Source organism: Gobio gobio (genome assembly GCF_949357685.1).
Source record: "Gobio gobio genome assembly, chromosome: 1".
Lineage (NCBI taxonomy): Eukaryota > Metazoa > Chordata > Actinopteri > Cypriniformes > Gobionidae > Gobio > Gobio gobio.
Genome location: NC_137097.1, coordinates 24,546,014 through 24,568,992, shown reverse-complemented (window position 1 = coordinate 24,568,992; position 22,979 = coordinate 24,546,014). Strand labels below are relative to the sequence as shown.

Sequence of the window (22,979 nt, the reverse complement as noted above, 5' to 3'; positions counted from 1 at the left end):
AAGAAGATACCATGTGACATTCTCTCTGACATAAGCAGCTTCCAGAAATCGCTGTAACATGCAGATAGACACGTTTGAAGATAATAAACACTCAATCGCGACAATATATGGCTTATCTGTGTTATTTATACCATGTTGGCTTGGCTATTTATAACATTTGACTTGTGATATAAAGTAAGTTTGGAGTAAAACATGGTTTTAATCTCATTAATTGTTGTGTTTTAATAAATTGGTGTAATAAATCATAAATTATTGTTTAATAAATCATAAATTGTTGTGGCAGATAATACAGATAGGCTAATATGTTTTAAGTTATCTGGTCTACCTTTATGAAGCAACTCTGCACTGTGCCCAAGCAGAATTTCCCCTTGGGGACAATAAAGTTAACTAACTAACTAAGCAAAAACTCACTTCATTACAAATAAAATAAACTACAAAATAATATATATAATATCCTGTGCTCTGTTGCTCTCTGTCACGTTGGCCTACCTGAAGCTCATTCATTATGCAGCTCATTAATTCGGGCTATTATGTCCTTTGTTATCTCATCAGTATTCATTAGATATCACGCCTCCTCGCATATTGGCTTTGTGAAGAGAAACTGTCTTACAAATTTTAAATCAGTGTATTGTGTTATGTGAATGAGTAGGCTCAATCATTCTCACATCAGTATAAAGAAAAAACGAGTCAAGAATCAAGTCTTGTGAACACATATCTATTGTGTGTTTTGAGGCCTTAATTTTAAAACAAAGTTTTTAGTTTTTTCAAAAACCGTGCATAAACATTTTTCTCTCAAAAATACAAGCATGAACATACATGTTGCTCACATATTATGGGAGCCCAGTTTGTGCAGAATACAGTGTAATTACACTTTTGCCATTAATGTGTTTATAAGCAACTGAAAAAAACACAAATGTCAGAGCATGTCAAAACATCTAAAGGGCCCCAAAAGAGCTCAGACTCCAGAGGGTTAAACAACTACATTCTCGACTGAAGTCTTAAAACTACATTTTGTGACAATAACAGTAGTATTTTTAAATTATGCAGGGTTTCTCAATTTGCATCAAATTCGCGTCATTCACGTGAATGAGGCAAAATCGTGTCCACTGCGCCTCGCTAAACGCGACTAACGTGCCCCAGGACCTCCAGACGCACGTCAACGCGCCTTTCCATTGACTTAACATGAAAATAATTTGCTCCAGGCGCTTTATTCGCGTTCGGTGTGAACGCAGCATTATTAACAAGCAACCCATCCAAAGGGTTATATATATATCCAAGTATATATATCCAAACTTATATTCAGTATATATATCCAAACTTATATTCAATAATTCCATTCTCCCTGCACCAACCCTGAGGAGTTATTGTCTAGAGCAGTGTTTCTCAACTGGTGGGTTGCGCCCGAAAAGTGCGTCACAAGTCCAATTTGAGTGGGTTGCGGAGTGTGCAGTCAAAGAAACAACAACAAACATAAACCTGTTTTTCTGATGCAAGATTTATATTTTGAAAGACGTGTGTGAAAGCTGTTGACACTTCTGTCAGACAACCCCGTCAAGTCGGCTGTCGCACCCGCGTGATCGACTTTCTTTTTTTCTTATCAGTGCCAAAGAGACTCAAATAACTCTGTCGATTTTTATCATTCAGGCAAGTGTTACACATCATTATAATCTGTTAAATTTCTATTTTTATTTGTGTACACTCATAATAAAAACAAAATGTTAGGCTTTTTGCTAAATAAAAAACAAACAAACATGATGCGTGATCTGCAGCCCCCTGTAAAAGATGTCTGATCTGATTCTCTTCAGAAATTGACCTGTATCTCAGTAAAAACTTATCACACAAACATGAGACATATGTCTAAAAAACGTTGAAATGTCAGGTGTTAAATAAAGTAAATCAAAATGAAAACAAATATTCTCTGTTTACGTAATCTGTTTGTAATCCGTCATTCTTCAATATCCGCTAATGCGGCTACGCCCACGGAGCACGAGTTCCTTTGAGATTCAAATCTGACACGATCCATGAGAGCAGAGTCAACACCTCAACTCAAACACACCAACACTTAAATTGCTTTGAGACGTGGTGAGAAGGAATAATCGGAATAATTTCTAAGAGTAAATGCCATCTGATTGTAAGTTTAAGTTAAGTTTATTTTGTTAGTTTCTGTGAATTTTAAACGCAAAAAGACTGCTGCAACCTAAGATGTCATAGAGGTAAGACTGTTTAGACAAGATTTCTTTGGCCTGTTTTGGACAGATCAGAAGACATGGAGTTTGTCAGAAATTATTTTGACCACTTCATTAAGTTCCATTTTGTAGAAAGCCTTTCTGTAAAGTGAATTTCGTTTTGTATAAATTGTATTTAAATTTTGAGCAATGTTTTTAATATATTTGCTTCTTATTTAATAAATACTAAACAAATATAGTAGACAATAGTGCTGGCGCAATTATGCATTGTACGCATGTCTCATAAATGAACCAAAACAATAAATGATATTTGAGTATTGTGTGTATAGTTTACAAAATCAAATGATTCAGAACATTTTTGTAATTGAAATGACTGGGAAAAAGTACCAACCTGAATTCACCATATATTCTTTGAAATCATAATTGCATTGCATTATGTTGTTTTAAATCCCAAATATTTTACTTATAAAATTCATATTACCAATTATTCAGTTATTTGTATTTATTGAATACTGAATTGGGTTCAGTGTCACAATATTACAGTTTTTTTTAGCATGAGACTTATTTCAAAAACATAAAAAATATTACAACTTTTGATCATTTAAAATATAGTAGGCCTTTGTAATGTGCCTTTGTTAACTATATTCTAAATAAACTACAACAAATATATTTCCTTTGTCCTGTTGCTCCCTCTCAGTCTCATACCTGAAGCTCATTCATTATGCAGGTCATTATGGGTTCTTTTGTTATCTCAGGTGTGATACCCAGCAATATTTACGATCGTGCACGCCTCCTCGCATATGGCCTTTGTAAAGAAAAAGTGTCTTACAAAGTGTCAATTAATATATTGTTTATGTGAATGAGTAGGCACAATGATTCTCACATCAGTTTGAAGCAAAAACTCCAGGCAACAACACCCGTTAGTCAAAAGTCTTGTGGACACATATCTATTGTGTGTTTTGAGACCTTAATTCTGAGACTTGCATTTTTAGTTTTTTCAAAGACCACGCATAAACATTATTCTCTCAAAAATACAAGCATGTACATACATGTTGCTCTCATATTATGGTAGCCCAGTTTGTGCTGAACACAGTGTAATGACACTTTTGAAACTGAAAAAAAGCACAAATGTCAGAGCATGTCAAAACTTCTAAAGGGCCCCAAAAGAGCTCAGACTTCTAGGGGTTATGTAAAAAGTGACTGAGAAACATTTGTTGTTCTGATTCAGTATCTGTGGTCAGTTGAGATGTTGTCAGGCTATATGTCAGTGTAATTATTCAAATGTTATTTTCATAACTTGCTACGAAATAAAAAGTCTCTCACCTCAGAAATAATGATTTTTTTCTGCCCTGCCAGCTGTTATATTGTGCTTGTAGCACTCACTCTTAACTCTTGGGGGCTTGGGGGCAGGCGTGGCCTAATGGTTAGATAGTCGGACTTGTATCCTGAAGGTTGCAGGTTCGAGTCTCAGGTCCGGCAGGAATTGTCGGTGGGGTGAGTGAATAACCAGTGCTCTCCTCCACCCTCAATACCATGACTGAGGTGAGACCCTTGAGCAAGGCACTGAACCCCCAACTGCTCCCCGGGCACCGCAAAAATATGGCTGCCCACTGCTCCGGGTGTGTGTTCACTACTGTGTGTGTACACATGGATGGGTTAAATGCAGAGCACAAATTCCATGTATGGGTCACCATACTTGGCGACACGTCACAACCAGAGCAATGAAAGTGCTGTAGCCTATATCACTTCATTATAAATAAAGTGCAAAAGATAAGTGTAATTAAACTGGTATGTCAAACATTTTTGACAGCTCAGCTTGGTATGCCTGCATCACTGCCATCACATGCAGGACACCACCAGCCTGACCCACTGCCTTATATGCCTTGCTTATGGGCTGTGAGGTGGTCTGGCATGGCTTTTGATGGCAAGACTGGAGCCTTCAATGAAGATATCTCACTTTGTGAGAAATATCCAGGGGCATACTCACATAATTCCTCTACATTTAATTAATTTGAATGCCGGAAGGGGATAAATTGTGTGTGGAATACAGGTTCCTCCAGGACCTCTCCACCTCGGTGGGAAGGTCCTGGAGGAACGAAAAGCTCACAGGGGGATCAAGGCCCCCCAGGAAAAGCTTGTCCCTCAACCACAAGTGACTCATTTCTCATGCTTCCAACTCAAATTTAGCCTGTCCGTGGCGTAGGCCATTGGCTGACAGAAAGAGTAGACTCAGTAATTCGATTTTCTACCTCCTCTGATATGAACGCTGCTAACAGAGACTGGAGGTGGCGATTGCAAGTGATGTCACTGGAAAAGGAAACATGGGTGGCTGAGGGTGCAAGTCAGGGAGCCTGGAGTTAATACTTGGGCCGCTCGCTCAACCCATCAAAGTTACGAATGAAGAAGGAGACCTAGGCCTAATTGAGAGGGAGCAACAAATTTCTTGTTCATACTTTGTTTTGGGGTAAAAAAGAACTTTGAAATACCTTTGCAGCATTATACTGTTAATGAACATCCCAACATGTCCATGCTGCTGAGAGCGAGGTTTTATATGAATACGTGCTGCACACTTTTCCCTTAAAAAACACACAACAAATTTGACAGTTGTAGGAATTGTGGGCGCAGACACAATGAATCTTCCAGATGATTCATTCAAACATAATTCCAACTTTGATTGAAATTAAGATATGATTTATACAAAACAAAACTTAATTAAGTGGTCAAAATCATGTCTTTGTTTCCCGAAATATGGTGCATTTTATGATGTAGCCATTTTCTAGTCTTACTAATGCTGTTCACTTTTCATAACTAACATATGATTATTTAAAAAAAATATAAACTTAAATCCCATTTTTGATTGAAGATGCACAGTTCACCTAGCTCAGCTAATTATAATTAATGTGATCCCTCCCACCCACAGACCACTCTATTCATAGGTAATGTGCTGAGGCCCTCTCTGCAAAATGGTAACGCCCCCAACAAAGCCTTTAAAAGCATCAACAAAGTCTATAGTACAGTACATACATTTGAGCAAACATCGGTTTACCGGTGAGTGTGAGCGGTTCATGAGTGGAGCGTTCACTTGGGCTGTGAGCGACTGAGTGGAGGACGCTGGCATAGAGCGGAATATTGAGCTGAGCGTAACACCGCTCCGCTTTGCTCACATGCTCTGATTCAGACTCCACCTCATGTTCTTTTGTTTTTGGACAGCTGATGCATCAATAATGATCTATGTTCAGAAACCTTCATATCACATTGGATATAAGATACGTGTCATGCACAGAATACTGAAAAATTCTAAATGTCATCCTCTCTTATAGACTTGCTGGATGTGGTCTCTCTCGTCTGCACTGTGAAAGTTTGTCTTCAGCTCTCCAACCATCAAGTTCCCGTCTGACAGAGCTGGACCTGAGTAACAATGATCTGCAGCATTCAGGAGTAAAGTTGTTATCTGTTGGACTAAAGAGCTCACGCTGTGAACTCCACATACTGAGGTTTGACTTTCACATTCACTCATTCACTGTCCCCAAATATGTGTCATAGCCAGGGGGCGCTTGCCGCCACTCTTGTTTCTATACCACTCTGAGGAGCAAACCGTATCCCCACAAAGAAGTCAGAACTCAATAGATAGCTTCAAAACAATTATTTTTATTAAATTATTAAAAGTCTTAAAGGTGGGAATTATTCCCAGGAGGACTCAGCCATGGTAGGCTAGTCGATGCCAGCCCAGCAGTTAATTCAATCCAGCAGGAGGCTGGAGCAATAGGAGGACAGTTGATAGCAGGGCAGACACTACAGGTTTCCTCCAGCAGGGGGGGGGGGGGGGGGGTGTTTGAACAGTAGAAGGCTAGCTAGTGTCAGCACAGCAGTTTCTCATTCTCTCCCAGCAGGGGGGCATGAACATTGAAGGCTAGCTAGCGTCAGTGCAGCAAGTTCTTCTTCTCTCCAGCAGGGGCTCTGACAACAGAAAGCTAGTTAACATCATCACAACAAGTTCTCGTTCTCTCCAGAAGGGGCTCTGGCAATGGGAAGCTAGTTAGCATCAGCGCTGCAAGTTCTCGTTCTCTCCAGCAGGGGTTCTGGTAATGGAAAGCTAGTTAGCATCAGAGCATCAAGTATCTGTTCTCTCCAGCAGGTGCTTGGGCAGTGGACGGCTAGTTAGCATCAACGCAGCAGTTTCTCGTTCTCTCCAGCAGGGGCTCTGGGGCAGTGGATGGCTAATTAGCATCTGCGCAGCAAGCTCTCATTCTCTCCAATAGGGGCCTCTGATAGTGGAAAGCTAGTTAACATCAATACAACAAGTTCTCGTTCTTTCCAGCAGAGGCTCTGGTAGAGCAAAGCTAGTTAACATCAACACAACAAGTTCTCGTTCTCTCCAGCAGGGGCTCTGGTAGTGGATGACTAGTTAGCATCAACACAACAAATTCTCATTCTCTCCATTAGGGGCTCTGGCAGTGAATGGTAGTTAGCATCAGCACAACAAGTTCTCGTTCTCTCCAGTAGAGGCTCTGGTAGTGGGAAGCTAGTTAGCATCAGCGCAGCAAGTACCTGTTCTCTCCAGCAGGGGCTTGGGGCAGTGGACGGCTAGTTAGCATCAGCACAGCAAGTTCTCATTCTCTCCAGCAGGGGCTCTGGTAATGGAGAGCTAGTTAGCATCAACACAGCAAGTTCTCGTTCTCTTTTCAGAATTCTGGGATTACGTAAACTATAGCAGGGTTCTATAACTATAACTTCTGTAGAGGTATATGGGAGACCGCAGCAAGTATAACTTTTGCATTAACTCCAACAATGAAAGAAAAAAAAAATCCACTATTTCCTTTCCATGATTTTTCAACAGAGAACAGAGAGATGGATTAGGACAGACTGGATTATAGAGACTAGATTTAGTTAACCTTGGTATAAGTCTAAGCGTGCAAGACTGATATAAGCATAGGTGTCATTCCCCTTTTAATGTAACAAAATACATTGGGTGTTTTGCTAAGTGTTTTTGTTTGGAGTCAACCTAATTAATGCAGTATAACAATTTGTTAAGGGATTTGAGTTGGAGAAATAAGGTAGTGCATTATGTGAATGCTTGGTTAAATACAATGGTCTTTGAACTATATTTAAATTGACATTGTGTGTTTGCCTTCCCGAAGAACGTTAGCAAAGACTGTTCCAGAGTTTAGATGTAGTTTGAAAGGCCGAAAGCATCGATCATGTACTGAACAGCACACTGAACATTACATTCCAGGGCCCAATTTTATGTCAGGGCCCCCTCTCTGAATGCAACAGAGGGGAAAGATTTGCTACATTTTGATTGTATCTGGGTGGACTAACATAAACAAGTGTCCAATACCATCAGATAAGTAAGCTGGACATCTGGCAAGACACCTCAAGTGCGGAAAGGACCAGGACTTCTCATTGGTCCACAGGCAGCTTCTGCCCTGCACCCATCTAATCCCTAAAGTTTACACCTGAACCGCCATAAAAATACCGTAGTAACTTTTTGATGCAGAAGCGGTGACTGATGAAAAGAGAGGCCAAAAGAAGCAATGTTTGGAATCCTTAAAGGGTTAGTTCACCCAAAAATGAAAATTCTGTCATGAATTGCTCACCCTCATGTCGTTCGACACCCATAAGACCTCCGTTCATCTTCGGAACACAAATGAAGATATTTTTGTTGAAAGCTGATGGCTGAGAAAGGCTTCAGAGAGGCCTCCATTGGCATTCAGTACATTTACACTCCCAAGACCCATAAAAGGCACTTAAAACGTTGTTACAAAGTCCATCTCACCACAGTGGCTCTACAATAATTTTACGAAGCGACGACAATAGTTTTTGTGCGCAAAAAAAAAATCAAAATAATGACTTTATTCAACCTCTTCTTGTCTTCCGTGTGTGCCTCCACGACGCATGCGCGAGAATATGACGTAGCGCCGGGGTTCGGGAATCCATGAAATGCACACTTTAATCCCATTTTGAGCACTACGCCGAGACCTAAAGCACGATCAATGTAGAATTTAACAGCTTAGATATGCGCGTCTTCCTCTGCTTGTAAAAAAATCGCTTCTGGGTCATGTGTCCGAACGCCGGATCTGCATCATATTCTTGCGCATGCGTCGTGGAGGCACACATGGAAGACAAGAACAAGTTGGATAAAGGTGTTATTTAGATTTTTTTTGGCGCACAAAAACTATTGTCGTCGCATCGTAAAATTATTGTAGAGTCACTGTGGTGAGATGGACTTTGTAACAACGTTTTAAGTGCCTTTTATGGGTCTTGGGAGTGTAAATGTACTGAATGCCAATGGAGGCCTATCTGAAGCCTTTCTCAGCCATCAGCTTTCAACAAAAATATCTTAATTTATGTTCCGAAGATGAACGGAGGTCTTACGGGTGTCGAACGACATGAGGGTGAGTAATTAATTACATAATTTTCATTTTCGGGTGAACTAACCCTTTAAAAATGTACACTACAAACACAACCATTTCAGGCTTTTTAGGACCACTTTTGGTGCTCCAAGAGATCAGCATCCCACAGAACTTCATGTTCAAGGCTGTTAAAATGGATTCTGGCTCCTTTGCCCATTTGTACACATTTTATATATATATATATATATATATATATATATATATATATATATATATATATATATATATATATATATATATATATATATATATATATACATATATATATAATGTGTGTACAAACGTTTTTGCAAATGAAGAGGTTTAATATTGATGTTTTGCTGCAAATAGTTTGTTTGAATTCACCATTATGGCAAAGTGTTCTCTTTAGTTGAGTACTTGTTCATTAACTTTATTGCAGTTGTTGAAAGAAAAATTTATATAACTATTTTTTGCAGATAACATTTGTGCATTCATATGTGATCAAGAAAAGACTATTTCATTGTCATGCACAGAATACATAAAACATGTTATCATCTGTTATAGACTTGCTGGATGTGGTCTCTCTGATTTGCACTGTGAAAGTTTGTCTTCAGCTCTACAGTCATCAAACTCCCGTCTGACAGAGCTAGACCTGAGTAACAATGATATACAGGATTCAGGGGTGAAGATGCTCTCTGTTGGACTGAAGAGTTCACAATGTCAACTTAACCAACTGAGGTATGACTTTCATATTCATTAGTGCTGGGTGGTATGATCAAAAATGTATATCACTGTATTTTTCTAAATTATATCGGTTTCACGGTACATGATGGTATTTTTTTCCCCTATGCATGACAGGGTGTTAACACATTTTCTACTGATTGAGAGAGGAAATACTGCAGTAGATTGACTAGAATGCCCTATTTTACTGTCATGACAAGTGAATATTGTAGAGAAACTTAGAAAGTTAACTTAGAAAGAGAAAGTTAATACAGTTTTGCAAAGCCCCACAAAATGATGCTATGGAGAGACAACCGATAAAACACAGAAATTCTCTTCTTATTTAGTTGAAATTTTACTTATCTAGTAAATGCATCTTGATTTAAGAATGTTTAAATATTTAGACTAGAAACAAGACAAAAAATTTCTAAGAGCATTTTTAAAAAAACATTTTTGTACTATTTTTTGTTTTTGAAAGTAGTCTCATGTTAAAAAAATAAATAATAAATAATTACAATTAAGATACAATTTATACAAAATTAAATTCACTTTAAAGAAAGCAATTCATTTTCTACAAAACAAAAAAAATAATTTTCTACAAAACCAAACTCCAGAATCATTTATTTAGAATGTAGTCAACAAAGGCCTATTATATTTTAAATTATCAAAAGATTTGACTACATTTTTAAAAATGCTCTTCTTATTTAGTTGAAAATTGTACTTATCTAGTAAATGCATCTTGATTTAAGAATGTTTAAATATTTAGACTAGAAACAATACAAAAATGACTAAGAAAAGCATTTTTTCTACATTTTTTTAAACTATTTTTTATGTTTTTAAAAGTAGTCTCATGCTAAACATTTTTAATAATAAATAATTAAAATTAAGATACAATTTATACAAAACAAAATTCACTTTAAAGAAAGCAATTCTCTTTCTACAAAACAAAAAATCACTTTCTACAAAACAAAACTCCAGAATCATTTCTGACAAACTTTGATATTAAATAAAAAAAATACCATTAGGCTATAATATTTAAACATCAGTATGAAGCAAAATACGTACTGTACCGTCAGTCACCCGCGTGCCACTTCATTATCCACTAATGCGACCACGCCCACGGATTGCGCGTTCTATTGAGATTCAAATACTGATGATCCAGAGTTGACGCCCACACATCAACTCATACAAACACATCTAGTGAAGCCGTTGTAACGTTACTTCAGCTATATCGTTTTGGTATAAATCCTGGATTTATTCTAATCCTGAAAAGCTGTTCATTTCTAAGAGCAAAGGATTCCGCTGCTGATTGTAAGGTCAATTTATTCTGTTAGCATCTGTGAATATTAAATGCAAAAAGGCCGTTTAAATATGAATCCTGTTGCAACATTAAATGTCATACACACAAGATTGTTTAGACAAGATTTATTTTGCCTGTTTTGGACAGATTATAATGTGTTTATTGTAAAAGAGCCTAGTGTCAATAAAGCTTTTATTCGCAAATGTCTGCTCAGATGCCATAAATATAGAAGTCCGACGTACGTCGAACATGACCGTTTGAAAGGGAACGTCTCAGTTACGTATGGTAACCCTCGTTCCCAGAAGGAGGGAAGTTGCATGGCCGAGTCACTAGTTTGGCTCCTCAGTGAAAAACAATAGTGCACTGCTCTCGCTTCCTGTTTATACCCGCGGCACGGGGCGGAGCGCGAGATGCAAATCTCGCACGCTAATGGCCCATTGGCCTGTTCTCTATATCTCGAAGCTTATAGGGGCTCTCTGAAGTGATCCCAATTCGTTGGTGACGTCCAACATACGTCTCCGTTCCCTCCTTCAGGGAACGAGGGTTACCATACGTAACCGAGACGTTTGTGCCAATCCTGAGTTTTAGGTACCATTACAGTGGTTTGGCTTTTAGCCGTGTTCCTCTCCATAGTAAATTACTCCAAGGCTAACCTGCTCCAGGGCAGGTTATGTTCTGGATAAGACATCTCAAACTGAAATTGGACCAATCAGCTGTGAGCACACCTCTGATGCAATAAAGTCACTTCCCCTGTTTCTACTCCAAATTAAAGGTCACTACATAGAAAATGGTTTTTAAAGACTAAAGTGTAAGGGTCCATCCGTTAGCCCAAAAACGGATTCTAATGGCTTGGTCAAAAGGAATTTTGCGTGTAAGCCTTTTTAGCATTTTGGTGAAGTTCTCTTAATTTATTGATATCTCATTTCAAATCTGACTCCATGAATAATTTAATCTGATTCATATTATATGTGATTTCATTAAACTAGTAACAGTTGCTGATTATATGATTAGTTGTGATTTTAATTTAGATCGTTGATTTTCTTAGTATCTCTTAATTTTCAAATTCGTTCATCAAGAGACCTGATATCGCACAGAACAGATGCGTCCGGTTCGCACGTTCATGAGCACAAAATGATTACTTCTGATATTAGTCAGAGGATGCAGAGTGAATATTTTACCTTTAAGTGGTTGCACATGCTCATTCAACAAAAAGTGTAATTTTAGTAATACCCCCGAAAACATATTGCTGTAACTGGCTAATACAGGGATAGTCAGAAATCAGATTATCGTGCATTCTGCACTCCATGCTTCAGTAGTGCCGTCCTTGGTATGATCTATCATAACACTAGATTTTGCGGTAATAAAGGAGTCTACATTGATCCATACTAGATTAATGATTTCAGTATAGTACAAGATAAATCAAGATTAACATTTATTTTGGCCAGACAGGAAAAGTAAATAAGTAAACAAGAATACATGGTACACAACTAATCAGTGTAAAACATAAAACACAATTGCAAAGTAATATGAAAATAATTTCAAAGAATCATCTTGTCTGGCACAATAGGCTACATGCAGTGTGTGTGAGTGTCTCAAAGACACTGACACAGACTCCATGGGCGTTCTGGCTGTAGAATGTTTCCCAAATGGCAGCTCTGTTACCCTTCCTTATATACTCCAACTAGAACAAAAGGGTTGAAAATATTTGCAACACAAACACCTGGTTTTGGGGGAGAGGATCAGATATCTTTGAAGAGACTACTCAAAAGGGAGAACATAATTCTCATTAGTTTTCAACCTTTCTAATACTTCTAGTGACTGCAGCGAAACTGAGACCATTTTAGAATTCGTACTGAGACATTTGAAAGGACACCAAACATGAAAGGGATAAAACACTAGATTCACAAGATAAATCCTCGTATATCTGAATTATGTGACTTGAAACAGGGCAACGAGAGGGCAAAATGGGGAGGGGAGGGGGGGAAAGGTTTGATTAGGGTGATGTTTCTGTGAGATCTTCTCTCAAGATTAGTGACTTTTATTGTTCTATTGCTGGGGTTTGGATTTCAGCTTTTGTCTTAGCAGCAAAACCAATCCTTACAAAAGCCTCTGGCTTTTAACGATGCTTATTTATGATAATAATAATTTTGAATGATTTAGATATCATTTATGTAATTATTATACCCTTTATCAATTACACATGTATCATTTTAGTTAATTAATCATTACTAGGCACTTTGTTAAAATGAATATAAATAGCATATATAAAGGTCATACAAATAAGCTTTAAACAGACTATAGAGCTGCCGTCTTAATTATTTTAAAATTCATTTAGAGCTTTTTGGATTCGACCCTCTTAATTTTTTCTAATTTGTTTGAGATAAAATTATTTTACATATTGTAGCCTAGGCTATTTATAAAATTATTTTATTAACAAGTGTTGTTTGTATTTTTATTTGTCAAGTAGCCAGATCCTGCCCATGAAATCAGATTTTAATTATTCAGATACAGACGTAACATGTTGTTTATTTTAACTTTTGTTTTTGTCAGTATTGGAAATTCCAATATCCTTCCTTTGTTTGACAGACGCTCCATTTTTATTTTTGACGAGCTGCCGAGATCAAGGCGCAATATTTTCCTCATCCATTTTGAAACAAAACTTGGTAACACTTTACAATAAGGTTCCATTAGTTAACATTAGTTAATGTATTAACTAACATGAACTAACCATGAGCAGTACATTTGTTACTGTATTAGTTCATCTTTGTTAATGTTAGTTAATAGAAATGCAGCTGTTCATGGTTTGTTCATGTTAGTTCACAGTGTATTAACTAATGTTCACAAGATTTTAATAAAGCATTAATAAATGTTGAAATTAACATTAAAAAAGTTAAATAAATGCTTTATAAGTGCAGTTCATTATTAGTTCATGCTAAAGAAAGTAGTTAACTAATGTTAACTAATGAACCTTATTGTAAAGTGTTACCCAAAACTTTATTATATATTATTAAATTGTAGGCCCTAAATATAAAATTATTTTTAATAACAAGTGTCATGTTCTTTTTTTTACTTCGTTATAAAGACTATTTAGATCAAGCAATATTCAGAAACTACTGCCCTCATTTTTCTGTTGAACCTTTATTGGATTGTAAAAACCACTTAAGTCTATTTTTATTATGGTTTTTAAACATCAAAAACAGACAACAAGACCCTTCATGCAACATAAATCTGTGCAATATGGAAAATAAAACAAAAATAATACAAAAAAGGGTGACAATATACAAAGCCAACCTCTGCTACGAAGTATAAATCACAATAATTGGGGAAAGTGATTGTTACAGATCTGAAATAACTAAATAAACAGTCCTTCTGGCTCGAGAAAAAAGTAAAAACTGGTTCCCACATTTTGTCAAACTTTGCAGAATTCACGGAAATGGAGTATCTAATTCTTTCCAGATGTAATGTAGAAGTTAGTCCATTTAGCCAGTCTCTTTGCATCAGTCAGAAAAGAGGATCCTAGTGTTTTTCTTCCACAAAAGCAAGATAGTTTTCTTAGCTACAATCATACCATATTAAACCGGTAACCGTACCTTTAGACTGAGACTCCAATGAGTCTGACCAATCAAGAATTGCTATCATTGGGTCAGGAAGTAAAACAGTTATATACCTTGGCAAAAACTCAGAATTTGTGCACAGAACCAAAAAAGATGTGCCAGGGTACCCTCGGCAGCTTTACACTTATCACATTAAGGGGAGACCGAAGAATAGAATTTGCTAAGCTTTATTTTAGAATAGTGAAGTCTGTAATACATTGTACTGAATTATGTACTGAAGTTGATGTCTTGAATTTATAGAAAAAGTGTAAAAACAGATAAAAGGCATTTGTCCCAATCAGTCTCAGAAACCTGAAAAGAAAAAAAAGAAAAAACTTTTTCCCAAGCAAAAAAAAACACTTTAATAATATGAATATAATAGATTTAATGCGCCTTTGTACTACAGAGAAACAGTTCTTTAACGGGAGCAAAAAGTGTTTCCAAATGAGTTTTTCACGACATTTGAAGTATCGACATAGATTTTATATGCTAAAGTTAAACAGGAAAAAAATGTGTCAACATTTGCAAAAAAATTTCTTTGAAATAAGGGTTCTATGGCTGAGTAAATTGTTCCATGACAACCTTGTAAATCATATGTAAAACATAAGCAGGGGCCTTGCATAGCCCACCTAAAACTCTTCATGGCGCCCCTGCATGTAGGCTAGTGTCACAGACACGTCAGGTTCCACCCTCCACCAATCACAGCGCACTCCTTCCCCAGAGTACTGATCACCATCACCTGCACCTCATCACCACACTCATCACCAGCACTATAAGACTCACAACCACACAGCACTCCACGTCCGGTCTCGTTCGCATATACTACTGGCTATGCTTACCTCAAGGACTCCTCTACAGATACCTACCTGTCTCCAGTGTGTCTCCCTCCTTCCGTGTTCCTAGTCTGCTGTGTAGGTGTGTTCCTGTCCGTCCTTCAGTTCTCCAGTGACCTCCAGGCTCCAGTGTCCGTTCATCTACAAAACAAAAGACAGTAACTCTCTCTCTCGTATCACCTTCAAATCTACCAACAACCGGTTAACTCACCTGTTCCACAACATCTGCTCTCTACTGTGGTCTAATAAACACTCTTACCTGTTTACATCTGTGTCTGCCTCCTGTCTACTTGTAACAGCTAGGTCAGTGATTCTCAAACCTGTCCTGGAGTACCACCAGCCCTGCACATTTCTCCCTATATCTGACACTTTGGCTTTATACACACACACACACACACACACACACACACAAGAATGCGCCATTGAATGTAACACTTTAGGATGGAAGACCTTGGATATATTTATGTTATTAGTGATACATGATCCTTCATCCATGTCCTTCTGCGTTCATGCTCTGAAGCATGCTTTGCGGTGGCAAACACGGTGGTAATAGGCATTCTGGTTGACTACCAAATGTTTATTAGCTACTACAGATAAGGCACTCGCAAACATAATGTTACTGCATAGATTTCTGCTTTATCCGCATACTGTCAAAATGCTACAGCTTAGCTTACAGAAATATAATATATAAAACTGACATTTGGATATTTGACTTGCCAGTTACAAATTGTTTACTGCACACGTAGGCATACTGAGTGTCGGGATCCCACAATTTACCCAAAATGGGTACAGGCACTTTTGTATCTCCTTAAAGGCTGGCTTTTACGGTTCGCTTGTAAAATGTAATTCTGGGTTGTTTAGCTTGTTTGCTTTACACCCTGTCACACAAGCAGCTTTAGGCATTGTTCTGTCGTTTGTTAGAAGCAAGAAATGACAAGGAGGCAGCTTCCCGCAATAAAAAGTCAATGGAGAGGGTTGGAGTAGGTGGACTCTGGTTTTGTGATCCTCCATCTGACTGATGATAAAAGGGATCCACAGTATAAAAAAAAGACCCAGTCAACAAAAACAGTCAAATAAAAAAAAGAAAACAAACTCAATCAGGAAACTGAACCAAAATATGTGTTAAACCCACCCAAAACAAACAAGAACAGATCGCCCATGACAGTATAATGGTTAAACTGATAATCAATTATTTTGCTCATAATTATAATCTTGATTACTGTGCATGATTGCTGTCATTTGAGGAATTTCTTATTGCACTTTCACCTATAAGCACAAATCAAAAGAATGTCAATGCATATGCATGTTTTATATGACTCAATAGCCCATTGAGTTTCTTAATTTCTTATATTGTTATAAATAAACATACTTCCTACATTATGCAGAGAGTAACTCAAAAGTTTATCTTGAAAGCTAAAACAATGAAATTCCAAATAGTATTTCCAATAATTCTAACTTATGTTAATGATTTCCTATTCCTTAATTGTAATGTTTTTCTATTTGATGAAGACAAAAATTCCTCTTTTCTGCACACACACACACACACACACACACACACACACACACACACACACACACACACACACACACACACACACACACACACACACACACACACACACACACACACACAGGTGTTGTTGGTGTTTCTGACCATTAATAAAGGACAACATTTTTACAACTACTGAAATACTGATTGCTCAATCATGTAATTTTGTGATCTGATATATGTATTGAAAATGACCTCAGAGGACTTCATTGTTAATATTACTGTAATACCGATATAGTGTTAATTTTGTTTGCTGTGGTGTTTTAGCAAAAGCCTTAAAATAATATACAAGTAAATAAAATAATGTCTTATCAAATTTGTTTATTTGGCAAGTAGCCATCTAATAAGGATAATGTACATTAAGATGGTGTGATGACAATAACTCAGTTTCTTCAGAACCCCACAAATAAGTATGTCAGTCAGAATGTGTCCAAGTCATTTAATGGGTCTTAGTAATTACTCTCTGCTTTGTTTTTTTTTAGACTGGTCATCTGTAATTTAACTGGTCAGTGCTGTGGAAGTTTGTCTTCAGCTTTACAATCATCAAACTCTTGTCTGAAAGAGCTGGACCTGAGTAACAATGACCTGCGGGATTCAGGAGTGAAGTTGCTCTCCGATGGACTGAAGCGTTCACATTGTCAACTGAACATACTGAGGTAATTAAGACCACAGATTTGAGTTAAGGTCTTTGCACATTTTGGACATCTGAATTGTCAAAACCCCTCTCAAAATGCTTACTACCGATGCGAAAAATGCAGAAAATCAAACCTGGTCCCATTTTTCTCATGACGGACAAAAGTTTTGGAGGCAGTGTGTAAACGTGATTGACACAACGTGAGGTCGTATTCATTTTTTAGCCCGCAAAATTTCGGACTCATTGTGCAAGGCCCATTACTCTGATCATTATTTTCTCTAGTCCAGGAGTGCAGAGCACAGTTCCTGGAGGGCCACATCCTGCAGAGTTTAGCTTCAAAACTAATTAAAAGTACCTGATCTAGCTAATCAAGTCCTTCAGAATTTTTTGCACATTGCATTATTTGCAAACTACAGGAATGTGTATTGGGTTGGAACTAAACTCTGTAGGATTGTGGCCCTACAGAGTCCTCACTAGAGTAGACATATACAAAATAGTAAATTCCATGAAAAATCAAAATTAATTCAGTCCTGCTGATTCGGACAGTGTTTTGCCTAGAGCGGCAGTTAAGCTTGTGGCGGCCCTGCACCTACTCTAGTTTCACTGAAAGCATGTGTTTGGGCTTTTAACTGTTTAACCAAGGCACATATTTTTGATTTCGGCAAGATTTGCCGCTTGTAGATAAAAAACAGAGATGTGAAGTCAGACACTTTTTTGCTTCCCATAATGATGCTTGCATGGTTTGCGTGCTTTATCACAGATGAAGTGGATTACTTGAATGTATGTCAAATGCACAGGTGTTTTCATGAAGCAACACAAACACTTTTCATTCAGAACTTTATGTACTGCTTAACTCTTTCTCCTGTATTGATGAAAATTTCTGTAATTTATGAAAAACGCTTCCCTGCCATTGATGGAAATTTACGGCTTTCCATGTTATACAATAGGGGGCCCTATTATGCATCTTCTGAAACATTACTGAATCTCCTGATCAAAACAGGAGAAGAAGAAGCAGAAACAAGTAAGCAGATGCATATGTAAAATAACCTGATCATCAACATTAACCTTTTGAACAGTAATGCCGAATGCAGACTGCACGATTTTCAAACTCGTCGGATCACTGCTCTTTTCACATTGCATGACTATCTGGGCCAGCATTCAGTTGCTGTTGTGTTCACACTGACCGATGGATCGGCGACAGGAGATTTCACACTGCATGACTATACAAGAGGAAGAATCACAGACAGCTCTGTCCCGTCCACAAACTACGTTTCACAACAAAATACAGGTGAGAAGTGAGAAGGAAACAACGCAAGATCACACGAGCGTCAGACTGGAGTTCTCGCGCAAGACTGGGATTGTTATTAAAAATATAGACTGCAGTGCAAAAACTTGCTATCCAAATGGTCTGCACGCTGATTTACAAAAACATTATGGTGGAGGAAATGGTTGGGGAGACACAGGGAGCAAGGATTGTCTTCTGCAAAGAGAGTTTGCGGTAAATAAATAATTTTGCAATGTGCTGCTGTTGCGGCTGGTCAAGCAAATGTTTGTGCTTTGTTTATGTTTTATGTAATTTTAAATATATTAAAATACTGATATTCTGGCCTTTAACTATAACTTAATCCCCGAACCTCCTGCTGCCCTGTATCTTGCTCTCTCATTGGCTGTCGGTCATCGCCAATGTCATTTTCAGTCAGAACACATTTCACACAGCAGTTTGAATCGTCGACAGGTCCAGATATTTAGCATGTCAAATATCTTGCGGGCGTTGGCGACTCATCTGCGATTCTTTATAAAATTATAAACGCAATACTTTTGTTTTTTTGCCCCCATTTTTCATTTGCCTCACGCAGTGCAACACATCTCCTTCTCATAGAGTTGATTAGGTTGTTGATTGTGGCCTGTGGAATGTTGATCCACTCCTCTTCAACGGCTGTGCGAAGTTGCTGGATATTGGCAGGAAATGGAACACGCTGTTGTATACGCCGATCCAGAGCATCCCAAACATGCTCAATGGGTGACATGTTAAGTGAGTATGCTGGCCATGCAAGAACTGGGATGTTTTCAGCTTCCAGGAATTGTGTACAGATCCTTGCAACATAGGGCCGTGCATTATCATGCTGCAACATGAGGTCCTGGGCTAGTGTGGTTACACGTGGTCTGCAGTTGTGAGGCCAGTTAGATGTACTGCCAAATTCTCTGAAACGCCTTTTATTGTGGCCAGCCTAAGGCACATCTGTACAATAATCATGCTGTCGAGTCAGCATTTTGATATGTATGCCACACCTGTGAGGTCGATGAATTATCTCAGCAAAAGAGTTCTCGCTAACACAGATTTAGACAGATTTGTGAACAATATTTGAGAGAAATAGACCTTTTGTGTACATAGAAAAAGTCTTAGATCTTTGAGTTCAGCTCATGAAAAATGGGGCAAAAACAAAAGTGTTGCGTTTATAATTTTGTTCAGTGTATTTAGGGAAAAATTGATGATTTCACATGCTGTAAATCCAATTGACAGGACTCTCTGAACTGCGGCGTAAAGAAACATAGCGGCGCCCATCTCACATTAGATCAAGATCCTTTATAAAGGTTTTTAAATGACAAAACACACTCACTTAAACGTATTTGAGAATTGGAATATCAGATGTCTTACCTGTTGACACGGTAAGAAAGTTTGTGAATATTTTGAATAAAAAAGGAAAAACAAAATAAAAGCGATACATCTGTCATACAGAGCTATTTTGACTGCAGCGAGTCACGTGATAAGCATAACATGTGCATGAAGCTAGAATAAAAAAAAAATTTAAAGCAAAAGTGTCAGGAATTAGAGACAGATTCAAATGCGAGTGAAGTAATAGGAATGTTTATTCAAAACACAAACAGCAGTAGTAAAGGAGGTGGTCAGAGTCGATATCAGGCGGTTAACTGAGCCTCTAGGCCAGGGGTGTCCAATCCTGCTCCTGGAGGGACACTGTCCTGCAGAGTTTAGTTCCAATCCCAATTAAACACACCTGTACCAGCTAATCAAGGTCTTATTAGGCATATTAGAAACTTCCAGATAGGTGTTGAGGCAAGTAAGAGCTAAACTCTGCAGGACAGTGGACCTCCAGGACCGACTTTGGACAGCCCTGCTCTAGGCAGTGCAGGGACGCAATGGGCAAACCAGGTCCACAATGGAACGTGAGATGAATGAACCAGGAAAATGAAGACAAAATCCAGCAGGATTGGAGAATTGTCAGCGAACCAGAGCGGGAGACAGGACAAGGCCACGGAAGACAACCAAACGATCTGACAAACACAGAACGGAAACACAGACATTAAATATACCTTCTGATGATCAGCCACAATCAGTAGACACACCCACACCCACACCCAGATACACACACATGAATAAGTCAATGAATCCATTAACCGTGGGAATTTCACTGTGCATCTGTTTGTGAGGTGTGCTGGTGGTATTCTTCACCACTCGAGTCTAAACTGTACCACAAACACAAATTCATAAATACACATGGCAATCCTAAAATACAGGTGAGCATTTGTGGATTTGTTGCATGCATGTCAATGTTCACATCTACAAATGCAGACATCAAACAAAAAAATTGTACTTTTCAAAATCAGTGTCCTCCACCTCATAATAAGCTTCTCACAAAGTCATTGCTGGGATAACAGCAAGATTGTCATTTTGATGAACATGCTCTTCTTAAAACATTTCAATGCTAAAAAACAAACAAAAAAAACTGTTCATGTAAGGCAAGGCAAGTTTATTTATATAGCACATTTCATACACAATGACAATTCAAAGTGCTTTACAGCACTTAGGTTGCATGCAGGTTTTTCTTCTCCAGAAGATATTTTACAAAGACTAATAATCTAAGTAATGCTTAATGTACCTGTTTCAAGTTGGGTAGAAACTTGACGGATGTGCCTTTGTAAACCTGTCATCAACAGCTTTTGCTGTGATCATCGCTTCATCATCTGTCGACATTAACATGTTTTCCTGTGTGTTTGTAGATTGTCTGGCTGTATGGTGACAGAGAAAGGCTGTGGTTATGTGTCTTCAGCTATGAGTTCAAATACCTCGCACCTGAGAGAGCTGGATCTGAGCTACAATCACCCAGGGGATTCAGGAGTCAGGCTGCTCTCTGAGAAATTGTCGGATCCCAACTGCAAACTAGACAAACTCAAGTATGTTGAACAGGAAGAGTCACTCTGCTTCATGTGAGCATACTGATTATACCAGATGTGCAGTATATGACAATGTGTGTGTTTTATAGTATTAATCATGGAGGAGAGTTCAGGACTACAGTGGGACTATGCAAATGTATGTCCACACACACACACACACACACACACACACACACACACACACACACACACACACACACACACACACACACACACACACACACACACACACACACACACACACACACACACACACACACATTTAGTGCTTGTTGTTGATTTGTGTTATAACTGTTCTCTCTTTTTGTGTTTAGATGTCTGTGGTCTAACACTAGATCCAAACACAGCAAACACACGTCTTGTTCTGTCTGAGGAGAACAGAAAGGTGACATATGTGAGAGAGAAACAATCATATCCTGACTGTCCAGAGAGATTTGATGAGTGTCATCAGGTGTTGTGTAAAGAGAATCTTACTGGACGCTGTTACTGGGAGGCTGAGTGGAGTGGACATGATGTTGATATGTCAGTCACATATAAAGGAATCAGCAGGAAAGGAGGGAGTGATGCCTGTTGGTTTGGATCCAATAAAAATTCTTGGAGTCTGATCTGCTCTAATTTTGGCTTTACTGTTCGTCACAATAATAAGTTCACTGTTATACGTGTCCCTTCACACTCCTTTAGGAGAGTAGGAGTGTATGTGGACGTGTCGGCCGGCACTCTGTCCTTCTACAGCATCTCTGACACACACACACACTCACACACTTACACACATTCACATCCACATTCACTCAGTCTCTCTGTGCTGGATTTACGGTTTTTGATGGTTCCTCAGTGTTTCTGTGCCCAATTGAAAAACCTGTGAGAAACAACAGAGACGTCACACACACACAACAGACTGAAATAAATACTTTCACTTAATATATGTTGTACTGCTTTTGTGGTCTTACATAAAGCATTAAAACACCAAATTATTCCCAAAAAAATCTGTGAGAAACAGTTTTTATCCTCTCATGTTTATGGCAGTTTGACTGCTTCAGCTTGAACAATATGTGAACAATTTTATAATTATATATTTTTTTATATAATTGTCTGTCCTATCACAAAACGCTCACTCTGACAAGATGTGCTTCAATTCACAGTAAGGACACTTTCCTGTAAGACATGCAGTGTTTACATGACAGGTGAAATTAGGATAATGGCAACAATCTAGCTCATTGTTGAGTTCAGAAGTGCAGTGCTTTTTATATACTATATGTTGCCTTTATTATATCTTTATTATATCTATTCTGTATTTTGCCTGTGTACAGTCAATAAAGCTCATTCTGTTTAAAATGTTGGTGTCATCGGATGGACTGGCATTAACTTGGCATTAAGGTTCTTTAAATCTGAAACTCTTTCAAAATTGATCACATGTAAACAGCTTTTCTCCAGTGTGAATATTCATGTGTTTCCTAAGGCTTACTTTCCGTGTGAAGCCATTCCCACACAGAGTGCAGGTGTGAGGCTTCTCTCTGGTGTGAACTCTCATGTGACCGTCAAGGCTTCCTTTATCAGTGAAACTTTTTCCACACTGTTGGCAGGTATAAGGCATCTCTCCAG

General features: G+C 38.2%; 1 protein-coding gene across 1 annotated transcript in view; it reads left to right on the top strand.

Moving 5' to 3' along the window:
- The window catches only part of LOC307135652 (protein NLRC3-like), a gene marked incomplete at its 3' end in the record, with an annotated part of 42,152 nt that extends 19,719 nt beyond the window's left edge, over positions 1-22,433 (top strand). Inside the window, 8 exon segments of the mRNA XM_079832225.1 lie at positions 5,507-5,680; positions 9,125-9,298; positions 17,038-17,211; positions 21,207-21,380; positions 21,470-21,516; positions 21,695-22,122; positions 22,125-22,238; positions 22,404-22,433. Coding sequence (XP_079688351.1) covers positions 5,507-5,680; positions 9,125-9,298; positions 17,038-17,211; positions 21,207-21,380; positions 21,470-21,516; positions 21,695-22,122; positions 22,125-22,238; positions 22,404-22,433 — 1,315 coding nt within the window.
- Between the last annotated feature and the right edge of the window lie 546 nt (positions 22,434-22,979).